The sequence below is a fragment of the Neofelis nebulosa genome, chromosome 17, assembly GCF_028018385.1.
Source record: "Neofelis nebulosa isolate mNeoNeb1 chromosome 17, mNeoNeb1.pri, whole genome shotgun sequence".
In the NCBI taxonomy this organism is placed as follows: domain Eukaryota; kingdom Metazoa; phylum Chordata; class Mammalia; order Carnivora; family Felidae; genus Neofelis; species Neofelis nebulosa.
The window spans coordinates 54,610,360-54,631,592 of NC_080798.1; the positions used below are offsets into that span (position 1 = coordinate 54,610,360).

General features: G+C 43.2%; 1 protein-coding gene and 1 long non-coding RNA gene across 2 annotated transcripts in view; one reads left to right on the forward strand and one right to left on the reverse strand.

The window, feature by feature from the left end:
- Positions 1 to 5,177, reverse strand: part of LOC131499372 (uncharacterized) — an 800,352-nt gene extending 795,175 nt beyond the window's left edge. Inside the window, exon 1 of the long non-coding RNA XR_009255831.1 lies at positions 5,009 to 5,177. This is a non-coding gene — a long non-coding RNA (uncharacterized LOC131499372). The remainder of the gene's footprint in view (positions 1 to 5,008) is intronic.
- A 40-nt stretch (positions 5,178 to 5,217) lies between these two features.
- Positions 5,218 to 14,707, forward strand: DYNLRB2 (dynein light chain roadblock-type 2). The gene is made up of 4 exons (XM_058707330.1): positions 5,218 to 5,338; positions 7,987 to 8,062; positions 13,532 to 13,699; positions 14,464 to 14,707. Exons 1-4 carry the CDS (start codon positions 5,336 to 5,338, stop codon positions 14,505 to 14,507), a joined length of 291 nt encoding a protein of 96 aa, XP_058563313.1. The 5' UTR covers positions 5,218 to 5,335; the 3' UTR covers positions 14,508 to 14,707.
- Positions 14,708 to 21,233: the final 6,526 nt, after the last annotated feature.

Sequence of the window (21,233 nt, forward strand, 5' to 3'; positions counted from 1 at the left end):
GGGCTTTTTAAAATTTCCATGTTTGTCAGATTTTAGGGTTACCAGCTTCTTCAGTTCCAAGTCTAGAATACATGAGGCAAAAGGAAACCCAGGTAACTTACAATCATGTCATTCCTTGGGTCCTGAGGTCGCTAGACAGTGTGACTGATTCTGTCAGAGTCTTCTTGTGTTGGTATAATTTCTAGGGGTTTTAGTTATATTTAATAGGAGGAACAGGGGAAAGTACATCTACTCCAAATTTCCAGAAACAAAAATCATTGATAATCTTTTAAAATTAATTATAACAATCTCTGTCTTCTAACTGATGTATTTAGACTATTTACATTTAATGCGATCATCGATATATCAGGATTTAATGCTACATGTATACTACTTGCTTTCTGATTGCTCTACTTGTTTTCCATTTTACTGTTTGCCCTTTTCTCTTTTAGATTATTTGAACAATTTTTAGGACTTTATTTTGACATATTTGTATCCTTTTTTATTGCTTGCTCTCGGGATTATATCCCTCATTTTTCAGTCTACTTAGAATCAATACTTAAGTACTTCAAGCGGAATATAAGATCTTCACTCTTAAGACAGATTCCCTTCACCCTCCCCCACTTTCTATGATAGTTATTTTACATATTATATTTATATACTTTGAAAACTCTGCATAATATTATAATTATTTTTGTTTTCACTTGATTTTAGCCAAAAGGCTGAGAAGCGATAATTTTTTGTTGTTGTTTTCAACTATCATTTGAAAACTAAAGAGGGAAGGAACAGGCTATTATAGAGATTAGCAAATTTTTTCAGTAAAGGGCCAGATAAATACTTTAGGCTTTTCAGACCGTGTACTATGGAAGTTAATGACTGGAATTGGCCATGTGGACGTTTCTGGAATGTAGACAGTGTTCTATTTCTTCACCTGGTTGAGAATTACACAAGAGTTCACTTTGTAGTAACTCACCAACCTAACTTTTGTTTTGTGCATCTAACTTTTTGTGTGTGATACCTACCAATGAAAGTCATTTTGAAACTAAATAGATCCAAGAGCTTGAAAAATAGATGGGAGATTTTGGGAATGGATTATCAGAAAAAAGAAGGGGTACATAAAGTACATGGGATTTATTGCTCCGTTCAGCGCTACCTTCTTTGAACAAAATTAATAGATGAGGAAATATTTACAGTTTGCCCTCAACCCTGAGAGACTGAGAATTTCTACTAAGTGCAATTCTCTGAGGTGAGAACTGCTTACTGGAGCCAGAAGTTGAAAAATGAGACTTGTTGAGGCGCCTGGCTGACTCAGTTGGTAGATTATGTGACTCTTAATCTTGGGGTCGTGAGTGTGAGCCCCAGTTGGGTGTGGAGATTACTTAAAACAAACAAACAAACAAACAAATAAATAAAAATGGGACTTGTGGAAAAATGAGATTAGAGGTCAATGAACTACAATTCTAAGTGAATGACAGGAGGAAGGGAATAGAAGAAAGGGAAAGATGTCTTTTAGTGAGAAATTCAACAATATGAATTCTGGATATTTTTTTCTAGGAAGGGCATGAAGGAAAAAGAGGTTGAATAAAGGAGGGTGAGGAGAAGGAGAGAGGAAACAAACAGGGGAGGGAAGTAGGGAGGAAGAGGTTAGAGAAAGAGATGAGATAGAGGGAGAGAGGAGAGAAAAGGGAAAGAAAAAGGAAGGATGGACTAAAGAAAGGAAAAGACACAAGAAAGAAATGTGGCAAAATGATCCCTATTGGGCATCTGGTAGAAGCCAGGCATTTACCCATATGATTTAAATCTCATATCAACTCTGTAAGGTATATATTATCTTTCCTCTTTTATAAATGAGGAAATGAAAGCTCTGAGAATTTATTTTAGTCAAGGAAACACACCTGGGAACATCAACCCTGGCTGCACGCAACTCCAAATTCTGGGCTCAAGGAAACCCTTTAATTCCAACAGGGAGAATTCCTTTATGGCAAGCAAATGCTTATGTGACACTTGAGTCCTGGAAAGAATTACCCTAGAGGGTGCCCTTGTCCTAATAAGTAGAAAATAGTTGATCTTCTGAAACCCTAAGCCTATAATTCTGCAATTCTATGGCATCGGGTCGTATTATGTGGAATACTTCTTGAGATCATTGACATCCTCTAATTTTGCCTTACGACCAAGGGGCATTTTCAAAGAATCCAGTGAAAGAATCTAATATTTCACTTTCTGGAGTGAAAAAAGTACAAGATGCTCTGTTTGACAAAGAATGCCTTATCTTATGAGAAAATGGGCACAAAGTATATTCCATGGTCCAGTTTATAGTATTTACCAACTTAGCATGAATGCCAAAGATAGACAGATGTATGGGGTGCTAGAGAAAATTCCCAGAGAAAACTCAAAATTATCAAATTACCCAAATTTCTTCAGGCTAAGCAGAAAGTACTAGCAAACCACCAGTGAGAAAGAGAGACCTCGGGAAAAAAAATCATCTCACTTTGACAAAAATTCTGTGAAAAACAGTGGACTTTGTATGTACCACAAATTTGGGGGTCACTTCAGAGTACTTGAAAAAAGGAATATACATTAATTCTCTCACTTAAGTTCAAAGTTATTTAGCACTTCCTGTAGGTTAAAAGGAGGGGTAAGGGGGTGGGAGGGGGAGAAGGGAAAGGGATAATTCACCAAAAAAGGGGGGGGGCATAAAAATGAAACCAAGCTACCTCCAAGGAATAATTAGAAGTGAAAATCAATAAGGAGAAAATGGCTCATATTCTCCTCATTGATTTCCTATGCACAGTGAGTCAAACTTGACTGTTGGTTAGAAGTCAGTTTGGCTACTTCTTATTACTTTTTCAGCAGTTGGGTACTCCTGTCAGTTCCTTTCATGCTGGAGTCTTGCTTGGCTCTAATCACAGCTGTCAGCTATTGAACGAGTTTGACACCCTGACTCCAAAAGCGAGGGGATTCACACTGCATGCATATGCAGTGGGCTCCTTCATTAAAGCTGATTGACATAACAGATATGGTGCACTGCCACTGATTTTTATAAGCAAAACAAATGGCTACACAATCAAGGAAGAGTCTCCTTGATCAGAAACACCCAGAGGGGCGCCTGGGTGGCGCAGTCGGTTAAGCGTCCGACTTCAGCCAGGTCACGATCTCGCGGCCCGTGAGTTCGAGCCCCGCGTCAGGCTCTGGGCTGATGGCTCGGAGCCTGGAGCCTGTTTCTGATTCTGTGTCTCCCTCTCTCTCTGCCCCTCCCCCGTTCATGTTCTGTCTCTCTCTGTCCCAAAAATAAATAAAAAGCGTTGAAAAAAAAAAAAAAATTTAAAAAAAAGAAAAAAAAAAAAAAAAAAAGAAACACCCAGAGAGAGCAAGAATCAGTCTTTATACAGCTCAGCCAGTATTACTGGAAATACCTACGCTTACTTAAAATGGTAGATATGGGCAGTGAGTCAAGAGCCAGCTACACACACACACACACACACACACACACACACCTGACTCTTCTCCTACAATCTCAGCTGTCCATTCCAAATAATCTCGGTTGGAGTTACAGGGGTTTGTTAAAAGGGGGATCATTTAGCTATTGTGAGCTGGATTTTGCAGAGGCATTAAGTTTCTTGGAGGCAGAAGAAGAGACTGCCAGTGACCAGAATCTCCTCCCCCACCACCAAGAAAAGGAAGCACGGCTAGAGCTTCTCAGAGTATTTCTGTCCATAATGTCACGAAATGACAGACTCTAAGTTGAAATGGACCAATTAGCCCCAAAACCACCAACTTCAAAACTGGTTCAGAGCATCCCTGACGAGGGCCCATTCAGATTCTAGCTGACATTCTTAGCAGTAGGCATGCCATGTCTGGCTGGAGACCGCTTTCCGGAAACGGAAGCACAAACCGCATCAGCAGTACAGGGAGTCGTTAAAGCACGGTCCTGTGGGGGAGGAATTCCCATCCTATACCTTGTGTCTAGTGATCAGGGTCTGCCCTCTTCAAACCCCAGGGCTTCATGACGCCAGCCACCACACCGTTCTGCTGCCCGTCACAAAACAGTTAGTCTCTGCCTCCCCGGGCCGCAAAGACATCATCAATGCCCTTCAAAAGTGAGTGACTTCTGACCATCCCTAATTGATCTTTAACTGGTTCCTTCCATCAGGTCCTTCAATACCCAGCCATATGCGCTTCTGTGGCAATTTGTGGAGCCTCCAGCACTACCACCTGCGATTTTCCAGCAACTCAGAACTTCTAGCAGATAGTGACCAAAAAAAGAAAGATCCTAAGGGATTCAACAAATACACTGGTGAGTAGAAACTCTTCAACTGAGTGAGGAGCAGAGAAGGGGATGCTATCGCTTGATGAGAGTCTAAGAGGTAGCTTACCCTACTGTTTGGGGGGTAAGGAGTAAGGAGTTATACATCAACAATATTATATATATATATTATATATATAATATATATACATAATGTATATTATATATACATTATATTATATATTATTATATTAATATATATACATAATGTATATTATATATACATTATATTATATATTATATATTATTATATTAATATATATTATATGATAATATATTATATTATAATATATATTATGTATATAGTATATATTATATATAACATATACATAATATATATTATATATATTATACATATATAATTGTACAATTCAATGCTGCAACATGTTTTTCTTTCCGGAAAAAAACTATCGGGGGGGGGGATGGGGGGGGGGAACACACGTATCCGCCTGCACAGGGCACCGAGAAAGCGAGGACACTGGGCCTCGCCAAGCGGCTGAGCCTATCACCAAATCTCTAAGGCGGCCCGAGCTCGGGAGTCAGACGGACCCATCCCCTGCTTATTTGCTCCGCAGCACGTATCACACTTGGCAAGTGTTGCTTCGCCCGTCGCATTCGGCCTGTCTCCCCCAGCTAGAATGCACTCGGGCCTAGAGCGCCCGGCACGTGGCAGGCGGTCAAGAAAACGCTCGTGAGTGAGGAAGTGGCTGTTACCTTAAGGCGTACCTCAAGGAGTGAGTGAATGAATGGACGAACGAATGACCAGGCCTGTGCCCGCCGAGCGTCCTCAGGCCCACGGCCCCGCGGGGCTGGGGGCACCCAAGTGGGCGCCCGGGGCCACCGGCCCCCAACCTCCGCCTACGGCGGCCGGGAGGCGTCAAGGCCACTTCAGGGCGGAAGAGCCGCCGCGGGCTGCCGCCCGACCCGCGGACACGCAGGCGCGTGCACCCGCACTTCCGGGAGGTCACTTCCTCCCCCGTCGCCTAGCAACGGCTGGAAGCGTTGCTGACTTCCCGGGCAGCGGTGACGCCGGGCTGAGCCGCGTTTCGCACGATGGTAAATCTGGAGCCTCCGTCTGCGACCCGGCGCTTCAGGGGAGCCGACGTCGGGGGTGGGGGTGGGGGGGTGGGGAGGGACTTTCGCTGCCCTGCCCCCGAGGCCGTCCTTCGCCAGACGGTCCGGGGGCTGTGGCGAAGGCTGGGGGCTCTAGAAGATTCTTGGAGAGGCGACGGGGAGCCCCTGAAGGAGGGAGAGGGCGACCTTGGAGGGGAGAAGATGCCTAGATGGGGGAAGCTGTCTTGAGGGATAGATATCAAGGGGGATGGCTCTGGCGAGTGGAACTTGCGGGGTGTGGATGCCGAGAAGGAGAAGAGAGAGACGGGGGGATGAAAGGTCTTGAGGGGGTGAGAGAGCTCCGGAGCGAGGGAAGTTTGAAAAGGAAAGAGGCGAGAGGGAGAGAAGTCAGAACCTGGGAAGGAAGAAAGGGGCCCCAGGGAGAGCAGGGGGGTGAGGAGAAGGGAGAAGGAGGCGATACTGAGAAAGAAGAAAGGAAAATAAAAAGGAAAGGGAGGGGAGAGATAATAAATAAATCAGTAAATAGACAGAAAGCGGAGACTGGGGATAGCTTGAAGAGGAGCAAGGCGAGTTTTTTAAGAGAGGTGAAAGGGGATTGGAGATGGGGATTAAGAGATTGTATTGGAGGGGTGCAGAAATCACGGAAGAAACAACTGGAAGGAGAGAGGGAGAGGCTGACAGCAGAAAGAGCCGTTTGGGAAAGAAGTAAAAAAAAAAAAAAAAGATAAAGGGGGGTTAGTGGTTGTAGGGAGCTATGCACATTGTGTTAAAGACGGCCAAAATGTGATACTGGATCGCCTGTATCACTCTTGTGCTTTGGTGCAGTGTTTCCCAAAGTGAGACGCAAACAGTAGTTGCTATGTAAAATAGCTCAGAAATAACAAATCACACAGAGCGAATCACACCTGAGGAAGTGACTCCTCTTCCATTTTTTCCCCCAGCCTGGAGACTGTATCCAAGAAAGCTCCTGGCACTGTTAGGTCCTGAGTACCACTGCCATTTGGTATTTTCCATGTTTCACCTGAATATCAGACCTCAGGCTCAGACCTTTCTTTGGGGTAGAATTTAATAATAGGCACTCTCTTCATTTTGTTCCTTCTTGCGGTTATTTCTGTCTCGGACAAATAGTAGCAGCTTTCCATTTGTGGTAGTGATGTGTAGTTGTAGTTTCCTTGTAAAAATCCATTTGTTTTTTAGTAGCTTTTAGTAGTGAGATCATTTAAAGAACATGTTAGGTATATAATATAGAAGATATTCATAATGGCAAAAAATGTGACTCCAGTACACAAACGCCTGAAATTCAGCAAGCATATGCTGTAGTTATGGAAAAGAGGAAATCAGTGTTCCTGCCCACATCAAAGGCAAAAGAAAACTATCTTTTTAAAAAAATGTTTATTTATTTTGAGAGAGTGTGTGAGCAGGGGAGGGGCAGAGAGAGAGGGAGAGAGAATCCCAAAGCAGGCTCCACACTGTCAGTGCCGAGCCTGAAATCACAAACTGTGAGACCATGACCTGAGCCGAGATCAAGAGTCAGACACTCAACCAGCTGAGCCACCCAGCCGTTCCGAAAGAAAACTGTCTTTTGACTAAAGTAGCATAATGTTTACCCGTTTGAGGTTAGAAGGGAAAAAAACAAACCCTCATCAAGACGCTCTGCAGGATACTGCTTGAATTCGGAATATCCAGTGATTACTTAGGAGTCATATGCAGGTCTGAAAAAGATTATTTGTGATTTTAGCATTTGTAGAAGGGAATAAAACTGGTACAAGATAGTCTGTGCATAAGATTCATTCAGGAAGCTGAGTTTAAAACCCAGTGGGGCTCCAACATAATCATTCATGGGTGAATATTCAGCTTGCACTGAGACCCAGGCACGTTACCAAGAGAATCCTGGGATATGTTGTGTTTACACAGTATCCTGAATTTAATCATCTGAACTCCCAAGTAGGTAACATTTAGGAGTGAGAATAAGATTTCTCATTAAGGGATACTTTTTTTTCTACATTTATTTACTTTGAGAGAGCACACAAGCAGAAGAGGGGCAGAGAGAGAGAGAATCCCAAGAAGGCTGTGCACTGTCAGCACGGAGGCCAACATGGGTCTTGATCTCATGAACCATAAGATCATGACCTGAGCAGAAATCAAGATCCGGATGCTTAACCAACTGAGCCACCCAGGCACCCCTAAGGGATACTTTCAGACAGAGGGAGATAATGACAATAGCTCTGTAACTATTTAAAGAAGTGTAATACAGAAAAGGAATTTTTCATACGAATACAGAAAGATCAATGAGTAAAACATGAATGGGAGCAGATTTCTGTCCAATATAGAGAATGCTTTTCCAGCAAATAGAGACATTGAAAATTGAGTGAGCTCTTGTGAGGTAGTAAGCTCTCCTTCTCTAGAAGAGTTCACACCAAGAGATGTGTCAGAGTTGTATGCAGGAGTCTTATGCAGGCTTGGAGACAGGACTTGGCGGTTTCAAAGGTCTCTTCCGAAGGTCTGAGATCATAGTATGCAGTACCTTAGGTTAAGGGGACGGGGGAGTAGGTGTCTTTCTAAACATTTACTTTAGGATTAGGGTTACCGCAAAGACCCCCTTTGGTTAGTTGCCTTCTTGATCTCTTCAGGCGGAGGTGGAAGAAACCCTAAAGAGGATCCAGAGCCATAAAGGGGTGATGGGAACTATGGTCGTGAATGCAGAAGGTAAATATATCACAGGATGCCTTCTAGATACACACAAGCCAAACAAGGACCTGTTGGCTGTGCCTCGCCTAAGACAGACACCTTAGAATTTGAAATGTAAAGTTTATTTTCTGTGTCGTAGCTATAACATGTACTCACCAAATATCTATTGAGTACCTCCTATATACCAAGCACTCTGCTAAGAGTTAAAGATATAAATATGAATAAAACATGTCTAAAAATATCTCTGTATTCCTAAGAAACACTACACATGTCTAATTTTTAAAGCTTTGGTAACTCCTCTAATATTTCAGGGATACCATTGAAAGTATCATATTGAAGATAGGGAGAATATCATTGTTGGCAGTTAGTTTTTATTTTAACATTATAAAGGGTGCAGAGTTTCAGTCTTCCTTTTAAGTGAAATTGTTCCTTTCCCACACTTAATAAAATATTTGAGAATAAATTTTAATACGACTTACAGGATAGTCTTTGTGGATATAGTATAAAAGGGCCCACGCATGTCCACCTAGGAGATCCGTAAACTTATACCAGAAACGTGCTCTCTCTCGTCCCACAATCCCTGCTAACAATCCACAAAGCCTTTTCTCTGGCACATTGCTATGGGCTCAGCTATGGTGGCAATCTCTTGAAGGCTCCTGCTAGTTTCATTGCTAATTCAGGCATTTGCAAAGGCAAGAAATACCACAAATCCCAGAGCATTAGTGGAAATAAGAGTAGCTACTTCACATAACTCACGGCGCAACCACAGAATTGGTGAATTGCCATGGCACACAGAGTGCTTTGCAACAGAATCTCACAGCTAATCATTATTTTTGGCCCAAATCCATCAGCAAATATTTATTGAGCAACTACATACTACCGCCTGTTTACATTCAGACTTCAATCCCTTAGCAGTTAAAGACAGAACACAACCTACTTCACTGAGGGTTTATGATAGTTGGATGAAATGTTAACTGTTGGGTGCCTAGCACAGTACCCAACACTTAACAGAATTATAATTAAATAGTTCTCAGCATGTGGACGTTTTTAATTGATTTGTACAGCGACAACGTTTGATGTGTAAATAGAACATTGGATGTGTTTTGCAAATAATAAAATAAAATGAAAAATAACACCAAATGAATAAATTCACCCAGCTTGAGTGATCAGGAGGGAAAGGATTTAAGATCAGCCTTATTGGTAAGAAAGAGTTCTGCCCAGTATTTCCAGGAAGCAGTGCAGCGCGAGCACATTGTTCTGTCTGGAATGAGTCTCGTTCCTGGCATGCTCATCAAGTCCACACACCCCCTCCGACGGGCTACGTGTGGGGCTTCAGAAAGGTAATGCATTCATTTCCTTCAGCTGCCGCAAGAAGGTACCACACACTTGGTGGCTTAAAACATTAGAAAGTTATTCTCGGGTCTGCAGGCTGGGAATTGGAATAAGGGTGTCAGTAAGGACAGCCTGTTCTTTGAAGGCTCTACAGGATCCTTCCTTGCTGCTCTCTTAGCTTCTGGTGGCTTCCGGAAGTCCTTGCATTCCTTGGCTTGTAGAGGCATCAGTCCAGTTTCTGCTTCCATCGTCCCATGGCGTTCTCCTCTCTGCGTCTGTTTACTCTCCTTGTGAGGACCGCAGTCGTCGGATTCAGGCCCACCCTAATCTAGTGTGACCTTATCTTAACTAATTACATCTGCAAAGACATGCTATTTCACATGCTAAGGTTTAGGATAGACTTGAATTTGGGGGGGAAAAGATACTTTTCAACCCAGGACAACTCATCTTACGAGTCACTTTGGAAGATCCTAGTCAAAAGTGTATAATCCTAGCCATATGCATCATATGTCTGAAAATGTCCATAGCCTGTGACGTGCAATTTCACTCCTAGGAATTTATCCTAAGGAGTGACGAAGAAACAGATTTAGGTGCAAAGGATACTCACTGAGGCATCATGTACAAAAGCAGTGAAGAAACAGACAAATAAGTAAATAAATCTATCCCAGCAGTACGGAAAATTTTTCATTCATTATGTAATGTTTACTTGGTGAACCACTACTCTATTGAAAATGTTGAAGAATATTTACAGTCATGGGAAACAATATTAGATGAAAAGCACGGAACAGAGCAGTAGCCAACATTTTCTAATCATAAACATAGCCAGCCACACAAACACACTTACAGTAAATATGGAAGAAAGGACAGGGCTATGTTACGGCGATCATCTCTGACCGCTGGAATTACAATTGACTTTGCTTTCACTTGCTTGAAGTCTCTCAATATTTTTCTTATCCAAAGGCGGCAAAATGTGATTTTTAAAAACCCATTAACCTCTTCTAATTAACCCTTACTAAGATAAGATTATGTTAGGATTCGGGGCACCCTTCCAAACACCAAATTAACCATTTTCCCAAAAATATAAATGAGGGTCTTATTTTTGTGGTCAGATTATTAATAACCAGAGTGTACGACAAGCATGTTTATTAATAGCATATGGTATAAGTTGTGTGTGAACAGAATTAATAAAATACTCCATTTCAGCTGCCTACTCAATTTTAGGTGAAAGTGCCATTTATTATGGTGCAGCCCGGCAGCTTTCAGAAGACCCAGGAACTTAAATGCTGAAAAAAATCTAAGATGGTGTTCACATGTTCTTGCACACCACCAGTGGGTTTAGTGTAATTCTCAGCAAATCATTTTAACATATCTCCAGGTTTTGTTTGTGGCGAGGTGGGCCTTCTACCAGGTTTATGCATTTCGATCTCATATGGCATGTTAAACAGAGTCCTTTGGTTTCACCGTTAGTGAAACCAAGGCGCCCTGTCCATGACAATAAAGCAGACTTCCCAATTTAGCCCACTGCTGAGCAGTAGAGGTTTTTATTAGACTAGATCCTTTGCTAACATCGGTTTCCCATTTATCCAACCATTCACGGTTTACAATATTGCAGCACTGATTGTTGAATTAGATCCTGGTGAATACATATTATTTCTCAGACGGTCATAACTATCCCATATTCTTATGTATATAAGCCTGATTTCCAGAGGCTCTTGATTTTACATATTCTTGACATTTCTAACCATCAATCATTTGAATTTCATTAGACTTTATCAGCCATCCAGTCAGTTCCTTACACTTTTGAAATACAATCAACCAAAGTACAAATACACAGTTGAAGAGTACCAGCTTACTGGGATCATAAAGAGTCATATTTTAAAGGAGTGCCATAAATTCGGCAATATCCAATTCATATTCTTTGTTCTAGAAGTTCCATCGTGGGGATTTATACCATACATACACACAAATGTGAAATGGCATGCACACGGACATATTCCATCGCCTTGCTTATTAAAGTCAAAGCCTGGGAACAGCCTAAATGCCCGCCAGGAGGATATACTTGTTACGTGTATCACAAGGCATCCATTCGACAGTCATGTGATGCAGTCATTAACACGCCTAGCCTTAGCCCTGTGTGTACTGAACAGAAGGAGTTTCCAAGTGTATTTCATGAAAAATAATTTTTTTTACAGAATAGAGAACAAACAATGCAAAGAATACAAACAAAAAGACACTTGAACACACTTAGAATATCTCTGCAAGGTTCCCAAAGAAACTGGGAGCAGTGGTCACCTCGCAGAAGGGGCCATGAGTGAATTTTATACCATGTGCTAAAATTGCTCCTTAATAAATTATTTTTTAATTACCTTGCAGGGTACCAAGCAAGAGCTCAATAAATATTTGTCGATTGATTTTTTTCAAGTGGTCTGTAATGGATATGAAAACCTCCCAGAGCTTCCACAGTGTGCACTTATTATTCAGAAAGGCTAGCTGTTTTATTTATTGACTTGGATCATGAATAGACTAACTAAATAGGCCTGAGCATTGGATTCATAATCTTGTCATCTACATTTTAAATAATTTATCCTGGCTGTATTTCTGGTTTTGACACTGAGCGGTGCAGACTTTGGAGGTAGTCACTATTCAGGATGCAAAATGAAACCAGTCCTCAGAAAGTGCCCTTAAAAGGTGAGAGCTTGCTACCTCTCAGCTCCCTGCCCGTTAAAGACACATGCCTTGTGATGGCTCATCAGGTGTGAAAGGCGTAACTGACTTCGGGGGAAAGTGGCCAAGAAATAATAATACAGAAATTAACAAACTTGATATAAAACCTTGTTTATTGAACAGATTTTCCTGAAAATATTGTCCTTGTATCGTTTGGCAAGACCTATTCCAGAGCGAACGGTTGTTTTAAAAGAGACTGTTTCACATTCAGAATGGAGGTCCTCAAAGAGTTTCATGAAAAACTGGTAAAATCGTTAGTTTGTAAGAGCGTTCCACTCCTGAAATCCCCTCTTGTTTAACAGCTTCTGGAATTGCATTCTCTGAGGGACGACCCAGAGTTGTGTTAGCCTCTTCCACTGATCGGCCTTCATTCAGGTGCCTGTGGGATCTGACAGCCACCCCACACTCACCTTCACGTGTCCCCCTAAATTGAAGGCACGTGTGCAAATGGAATCCTTGCAATTCCCTGGCTGTCTGGTAGTTCTCACAATAATCTGAAAGCCCTCTCAGACGAGACACGGTACACGTAAAATACCCAGCACGGCACCTGTTAACAAGTAAGTGCTGAGCACCGAGTGACCAGAATTGAGCTGGATTGATTTGAACTGAATTGAATTATACTTGCATATTTGTCTGGATAGATTTTCCCAGTTAAATTAATAGGTTCAGTTTTAAAATCGCATAATGGAACAATAGAGCACACGAGCAGCTAAATCTAAGAATGCTTAAGCCAAGAGTGAGCGCAAACCAGGGAATGCCCAGCAAAACCACAGTGTCTTTGCTGCTGGATTCTCTCATATAAAATGTAAGGTTTGCAAAATACCGTGTGAGGAGCCACAGCGTAATTTTTAAAATCCCCTTTGGATACACTCCTCAACGTGTGCTATGATATCCCCTTCTGTTGCTGGCCTCAGGGGAGGACATGAGCACCACGTCACGGACGAAGCATTTCAAAGCAAAATGGCTATAGACTGCTTGGAGGAGGGCATTAGGTAGACTAATATGTGAACTCAGTTCTGAAATAATCAGTGCACAGCTTCCCAATAATGTGTGCACGAAACCCAAAAAACAATACTTACCAGTCTAACAATAGGGGATTGGTCAAATGACGGTATGTTATAAAATAGTGCACAGCCGTTAAAAATAATTTGAGGACCGTGTCACTGACAAGAACAGCTCGGGTATGCTATCACTTAAATGAAGAAAAAAGCAGTAGTCCAATTTGTCATGATGGTTTGTCACAACTACATTTTAAGACCCACGTACACACAAAAAGACCGGAAGGAAAGAAACTAAAATTGTTACCAGTGAGTGATGTCGGCCATAACTTTTTCTTCCTCTTTAAAATCATCAGTATTTTCCGGTATATCCACAGGGTGCACATTCCTTTGACAGTTAAAACTTTTAACCCAAAAGTGACTCTTGTAACAGGCATTCCTATCCGAACAACCTTGGACAACTCGACGACGGTTCAGTACGCGGGTCTTCTTCATCAGCTGACAATGAAAGCCAAGAGCACGGTCCGTGACATTGATCCTCAGAATGACCTCACCTTTCTCAGGATCAGGTCAAAGAAACATGAAATCATGGTAGCCCCAGGTAACGTGGCGTTTCACTTCATATTTAAAGCATCTTTCTCCTTTACTGGATAAAAGCTCTGTTTCAAGGAACTGGACATACAGACTTTAACCTGCAATATGGCGCGTAGTGTTCTCCAATTACAAAATGAAAGACGTTGGAATCTGAAAAACTCAAGCTGGAAATTTTGTGAAATTAGCGACAGATTTAACCTTTGAAGAATCTGAATTTTTCCCATTTGCATTTATTACCAGTAATCAAAATAGGGATAATGTAGGGAGTGGATCAAAGCCCTGTAGGGTCTTACACCCTCCCCTCGAGAGAACACATTTACCGGGCCTGCCTCAAGACGGCAGCCATAGAAACACTCCTCTCCTTGAAGGAATTACATTCACAGTGTTCACCAATGTCTGTGTAACACAGGACTCGTGCTCCCAAATCTAGTCTGGAACAAACTTCTCTAGAGAACATCTATAACATCAGAATTACCCATATACTGTGTTCTCACCCTGCTGCACATCAAAAGCACTTGGAAAGCTTTACAAAAACAGTTATTGATACCAGAGGCCTTACCCCAGGCCAGTGAACTCAGAACCTCTGGAACTGGGTCCCGGGTCGTGGTAGTGAAAGCTCAGCAGGTGATTCTGATGTGCAACCAGGGTGGGAAACCATTGGTCTACAGAGAGTCCAAGTGATGTTTTGAAGAGAAACGCAGATTAGCCGAAGTATTCACTTAGTAAGTTGAATTCTTCCAGTGGATTAACTTTGTCCGTCTCTCTCCACAGATAAGGAATATCTTCTGATCGTCATTCAGAATCCATGTGAATAGACCTGCTAGGGCCCATCCTGTCCTGTGATGCCCAGTTGCAAATGCTTTATTTACTCCTTAGTTATTACCAAGATTATATTCCAATCTGATCTTTCAGACATTATTTACTATTTTCACAAACTATTCTGCACGTCTCATTTAGTCCCTTTCAAATGTATTGTAAAGTTGTGATTTAGTTATGTAATAAATGAATTCTGGTATAGAGGTCTCTTTTTTTTTTTTTATAGTACACCAGACTGAAGGATTCTAGTGGGAATCCTAGCAAGCCTTCCTTGCAACAGTCCTTGTAGTCTAGAGGTGTGCCAAGAATCAACATGGCTGTGTCCTTTTGCCCGTTTCATTAGCACGTCCCGGAGGTTCCATGGAGCACAGCGGGAGCTACCGGGGAGTAGGAAGTCCTCATCCTCTAGGGGCGCTAGATGCTTTCCCAGGTTAAACGAGGGACATTAAAAAGTCAGAGGCGTGGCGCTCAGCAGGGTCAGCTCCACAGCTGAGCGCCTCCTCCCACAACTCCAGAGGGTGTTTTTTTACTAGATATTTCAAACATTCAGAAAATAATGAAACGAAGAATAGAACAGATTTCCAAGACCCGTTAGAACAGATGTCAATATTTTGCTGTATTTGCCTCATATTCTCTCTTTTGTTAATTAAGCCTTTTATTTTGATATATCTGAGGATTCACATGAACCTGTAAGAAATAACATAGAGATCTTGTGTGCCTTTTACCCAGTTCCCTCTACTGTAGCGCATATTTGACTTTTGAGTAATTTTCCCACAACTTTTTATTTTCAGTAACTTCAAACCTACAGAAGAGTCAAAAAGAGTCAAAAAGAATAGCAGTCAACACTCACCTAAGCTTCACTCACATTCACCGACTGTTAATATTTTACATTTGTTTCATCTCTCTCTGTCTAGATATACATGTAAAAAATACACACACACACACACACACACACACACACACAACCATAACCCCAATTTCATACTTAAGTCATTTAATATTGATACAATACCATCTCATACACAGTCATATTCAAATTTCCCCAAAGGTCCCAATAATGTCCTTTATAGCTTTTTTTTTTTAATCCAGGATTCTACAAGGGTCACATGTTGCTCTTGGTTACCATGTCTCTAATTTCTTAGCTGTTTTTACAACACCTTGTTCTCTATTTTCCACCTCTAGGTGGTATCGAATTTGTATTTCCTGTCCCTAGAGTCCCCAGTGCCACCTGCTCCCCACCCCCAAGCCCCTCCCACCAGGACCCAGATGCAGCCTGTAAACAGAGGAAATTCAGCTGAAGAGCAGATCTCAGTCATGGGCTTTCCCTTCCTTCCACACCATGACTTGGAGACCAGACACACCATGCCGGACCCAACCTCATCCTTCAGCCCAAAGAGGTGTAGGTATCATAACTCACTCACCCAGGGACAGCTTCAGCACCTGCTGAGCATTCCAAACATAAACAAGGCCTTGTTAGAATTCAAATGGCAAGAAAATGCATCATTGAGGGAGAGGACCACAGAGATGGTCTATCCAACCCCTTGATTTTGCAGGTGAGGATTTCGCCTGAATCATGGATCAGGTGTCTTTCAGGAATTGGGTATGTGCGTTTGTATTGGACTGGTCATGCCAATGAAATTGGTGCCTATGATCTTTTTAGGGGGCTTATGCTCTTGTATAAGCTGTACCCCTTCCAAAAAAAATTGTTTTTAGGAAGTAAAAAGTAGCTCATTGTTATAAAATGTACCAGAGGTAACATTGGATTCCAATACCTAAATCTGTCATCTCCCCATAGTTTCCCAGCCCACCCACAGCTCGTCAGCAGACGCACGGCTGAGTGGCAAAGCCACTTCCTTCCTCCTGGCCCAGCCAGAAATTTCAAGCCCCATTTGAGATGCAGCAGTGGGAAGTCTCTGACAGGTACAGATGACACCATTGCAAGTGTCCGGGCTCTGTGTGGGCTCTTCCTGGGAAGAAAACCCTTCCATCCTGTTGGGTAGGAAACTCTGCTGTGATCCTGCCTGCACTTCCGCACCCAGAGGACACTGTAACCCTTTGTTGGAGACAGAGACTGTGGCAACAAAAGGGAGAACTTGCCAACACCAGTCGCAACGGAGGAGGCTATGATCTTGGGGGATTTGTACCACCCCTCTCTGCCTTCCAGCACACAGACATCCACATTCCCCCTTGCATTCATAACAGCATAGTTAATTAACTCTATTTAAAAGGTGCCTGAACACACAGACTAAAGAGACCCACATCCATGTAAAACCGGTGCCAAAGCTTTTGTTTCCTATGAGAAGTACAAGCCTGGGCTCAATGGTACCTCCCCATCTTGCTATCAACTTTACCTGAACAAATGGGAGAGCTATTTGCAGACTCTCTGGGGGAACATATCCCAACTATAAATATTAATGATAACGAACCTGGAAATGCCAGCTTAATAAAATAGCTGAAAATGCCTTTATACCTCATTAGCGTTACAAGCCCCCAAATCTTCATCACGGAATAGCAGGACCATCCCAGGAGAGAATGGGCAAGAGCCTGTTCAAGGCTCCAGCAGGCACAGCCTCTCACAGTCCCTTTTACAGGGTACATTCTGTTTTTTTTTAGTTAGATTACCTATCATCTTCCAAAGCAAAAATTACCGTGGACTAAGACTCGGATCAGTCTTTGACAAATTACAATGATCCCTAGTACGTCTTTGACATGGGGCAAAATATCCTTACTTTTCTGACATTAGAAAAGAACGCACCACCCTTGAATAGGGAACTAGAGCATGTTTAGGTGAAATGGCCACAGATATTCATTCAGTCAACCACTGTTGGGTCTTATATTCTATTTCTTAAAAAAAAAAAAAAAAAACTAGAACATGTTTGGAGCTATAACAGAGCTTTCAGAGTAGTAACATCTTCAATCAGGAGCCTTACAAATGATAAACTGGTATCTGAAGTTGTGGGAATCATGGGGGCTAAGAGTGCTCCCCTAACAGGAAATCAACTCTAGATATGGAAACTCAGGCATCCGCGTGGCAGCTTGAAATATTCTTAGTATCTTGAATATTTCAGGTTAGTAACACTTTTTTGTATATTCTTATGAAAACTTGATTAGAAGGTTGAGTTAGCCATGTACTCAGTCATTCCTTGAACACAGAGAAAAGAAGACTGAACTTCTTCCTTCCTCCTAGGTTCTTTCTCTAAGAAACGTCCACGCCTTTTTTCCCTTCACCATACATGACCTTGGGACTCACTCTCTAGATGTCGCCAACATTAAACATCCCTACTGCGCACAAAAATGATTTTAAAATTCTCATTCTTTGGTCATCTTCACAGCATGAGGTGGAACATGGTGCAGGAGAAAGAGACTGAGACCCTGACTCTACGATTTAGTGATCAGCAGGGTCTACATTTTCTAGACCTCAGATTACTTGCCCACAGATGTGCCCACCTGCAGTGGCCTAACATTCTGAACTATAGAGCATAGATGCCATTTGTTGTTGTTGTTGTTGTTGTTGTTGTTGTTAGCAATATTGGCAACATAAACCAAGTTTACCAGAATACGAGCCATCTAATATACCTCACTGTGGCTTCTTCTAATCTTTAACCTCATGCATAAATAGATTTAAAGAGTTATAATCCTGTGGAGCACACAATTTTCTCTCATTCCTTTATTTATCACTTAACAAGGAGTTCCATATTCCTACCTAGGGTTTCTCTTAAAATCTGTATGCAATTCCATCAAGTTTCTCAGTGGCCCAGAGGAGGCCAGTGAGAGATGCTTCCCTGCTACCTAGATTTGGAAGACAGAGAGGAAGCCCCCGGGTGGCTAGACCGATGCACAGGTGTTGGGGTACCCCAATTTCCACAGGGGAGTAGCAGAGAGAGCCCATTCTCAGTAGGAAGGAATACAGCTGCCATGCTTTGTACCACAGAGCAAGGACACAGCATTCATTCCGTGGGTTCTCGGCCATGTTCCAGGTCCTCAGCTGTATTTTTACGCACGGGTTTATGAAACACCTCCAAAGCCTACTCGTAAGTTTTCCTCTTTTTTGTACACTCTACTGGAGTGGGTTTCATCTGCTGCCTGGCACCAAAAAGTCCTTACCTAGCCATTGCACTATATTTGGGTCACCCCTGGCTGCTTTCATCAGAGCTGGTCCAGGAGCTGGCTCCCGAGGAAGTGTGTATTCATCAGAGGCCCTGAACAGATGGATTGTGACCACCCGCTCCCTTGCTTCAAAACGCACCCCATGGCTCTGGCTGGACAGGAGAAGAAGCCATTGCTGGGCTCTTGCGGAGCAGAGCTGTGGGTGGGAAACAGATACTGAGGCATCCCTCTCACTGAGGCACGGGGTCTCTACTTCACTTCCACCTGCTGAGTGGCCTCTGCCTCTGACATTGGCTGCAAGGAGAAGTGGCCACCTGGATTCTGGGCAGGTGAATTCTCAAAGCATCACTCCACCTGGCCCCGGGCGTCTGGAGTGGCGGAGAGCCACAGGAGAGACAAAGGGGTAAAGAAGTATGGCATAGATTCACCTGGCAGTCAACCCTCCCCTTATGCCCAGAAGGCAGCGTGGCATTGAGGAAAGAACACCGCTACGTAGCCAGACAGGTCTGTCTGTGACTCCCAGCCCTGCCGTCAATAACAATAATATTAATGATAATTTATTATTATTTTTGGAAGAAGAAGAGGAAGGAAAAGAGGGGAAGGAAGAGAAGGGAGAGGGGAAGAAAAGAGAAAAGAGAATGAGCAGCAGGAGCTAACATTTGTTGATCACTTCCTATGCGACAGGCACGGTGGAGTTTCACAACGGACTCGTTTTGCGGACAAGAACACCAAGGCTAAGAGAAGTCTCACAGCTTGCCCAAGGTCAATCAAGCTTTTTAAGTGTCAGAGGAGGCACCGGCAACCTCAACACATGACTCGGGCACACACCTTTAACCACTCCAGGGGCGCCTGGGTGGCGCAGTCGGTTAAGCGTCCGACTTCAGCCAGGTCACGATCTCGCGGTCTGTGAGTTCGAGCCCCGCGTCGGGCTCTGGGCCGATGGCTCGGAGCCTGGAGCCTGTTTCCGATTCTGTGTCTCCCTCTCTCTCTGCCCCTCCCCCGTTCATGCTCTGTCTCTCTCTGTCCCAAAAATAAATAAAAAAATAAAATAAAATAAAATAAAAAATAAAAAAAAATAACCACTCCCTTCCATCGCTGACTCACCAGACCTGTGACAAGGCAATTAAAATTGTTGAGCCTTAGAACCCTCATGTGAAGAGTACAGACCATAATTCCTACATTGCAAGTTGTTGGGACACACGAAAAAATTACACAAAGCACCTGACACTTAGCAGATGTTCAGCAAAGGGTCGTCACAACCAGCATCATCACCCTCATCAGTACTGCGTGGAGAGCCAGAAAGTGCTGGAAGATGGCCATCCCAGGTGTTAGGTTATCATGATAAATGTGATGCACATCACAACGTGGACATTGGACGATTGCTATGGAGTCCATCGGATAGAGTGGTTGCTCCTAATCCTTTGATCGAACCCCTCAAATCCCCAGCAGTCAATTCTCCATCCGGGTCTACAGGATGTCAGACTACCATCCCCTTTGTGGAATCCCATCATATCAGGAATGGCTCAGAGGACTAATCTCCCCATCAATAGCACATCTACTGTTTTGTGTGTTCACCAAGCCTGTGCTTTATCCACCTCCCTGTTCCGTCCACACTTGTAACCAGTTTGAACCACTCTTTCTTTCCCCCTCTCCACTCTGCCTACGCGTATAACCAGCTTTTCTATTTAGTCTGGATTGATAAGTCGATTAGTCGATCCAATCCATAAGACTGAATTTCTAGTCCGTATTAACTGGCTGCATTTGCCCAACAATCCATTCAAGAGAAGCTGTGCATTTGACAGTCTGTAAGGCTTAAGAACACAAACTGGGGGCGCCTGGGTGGCGCAGTCGGTTAAGCGTCTGACTTCAGCCAGGTCACGATCTCGCGGTCCGTGAGTTCGAGCCCCGCGTCAGGCTCTGGGCTGATGGCTCGGAGCCTGGAGCCTGTTTCCGATTCTGTGTCTCCCTCTCTCTCTGCCCCTCCCCCATTCATGCTCTGTCTCTCTCTGTCCCAAAAATAAATAAAAAACGTTGAAAAAAAAATTTTTTTAAAAAGAACACAAACTGGCTTATTCTTACACTTACTTACACACACACACACACACACACACACACACACACACACCTCAGTGCCGGGGAGAAAATCTGACACGGGGTCTGTGGGGCAAATAGTCAATATCTCTATCCCTTCCCAGCCCTATCTTAGAAACACTATTCCCTGGATCACACGGTTGGTTGCAAAGGGGTTCACTCAGTTAATGAGCACCTTTGAAGTAAACATAATGAGCTACATCCCCCAAGAATATTCAAGATGGGATTCTGACCAATTAGAAGCTTTAGAACTTCTCAATTCAGATGGCAAGATGAGATTCTCAGTTCAGATCGCGAAATGAGTGAAGGCAGGTCATCGACTCTCAGGGGCCTCCTTCTCTCTCTGCTCCTGCACAACTCCTGCTTCCTGAGTCGCCCCAAGGAGCTATCTGGGGCCTCTCCATCAGTGCCAGGGGGCCAGAAGGTCTGGCTCCTGGAATAGGTTCCAGCACTCACAGCTGCACCCTCTGTGGAGCGGGGCTGGGAGGCGTGTATGGGCAAATCCCACACCTCTGGGGAATGGGCTG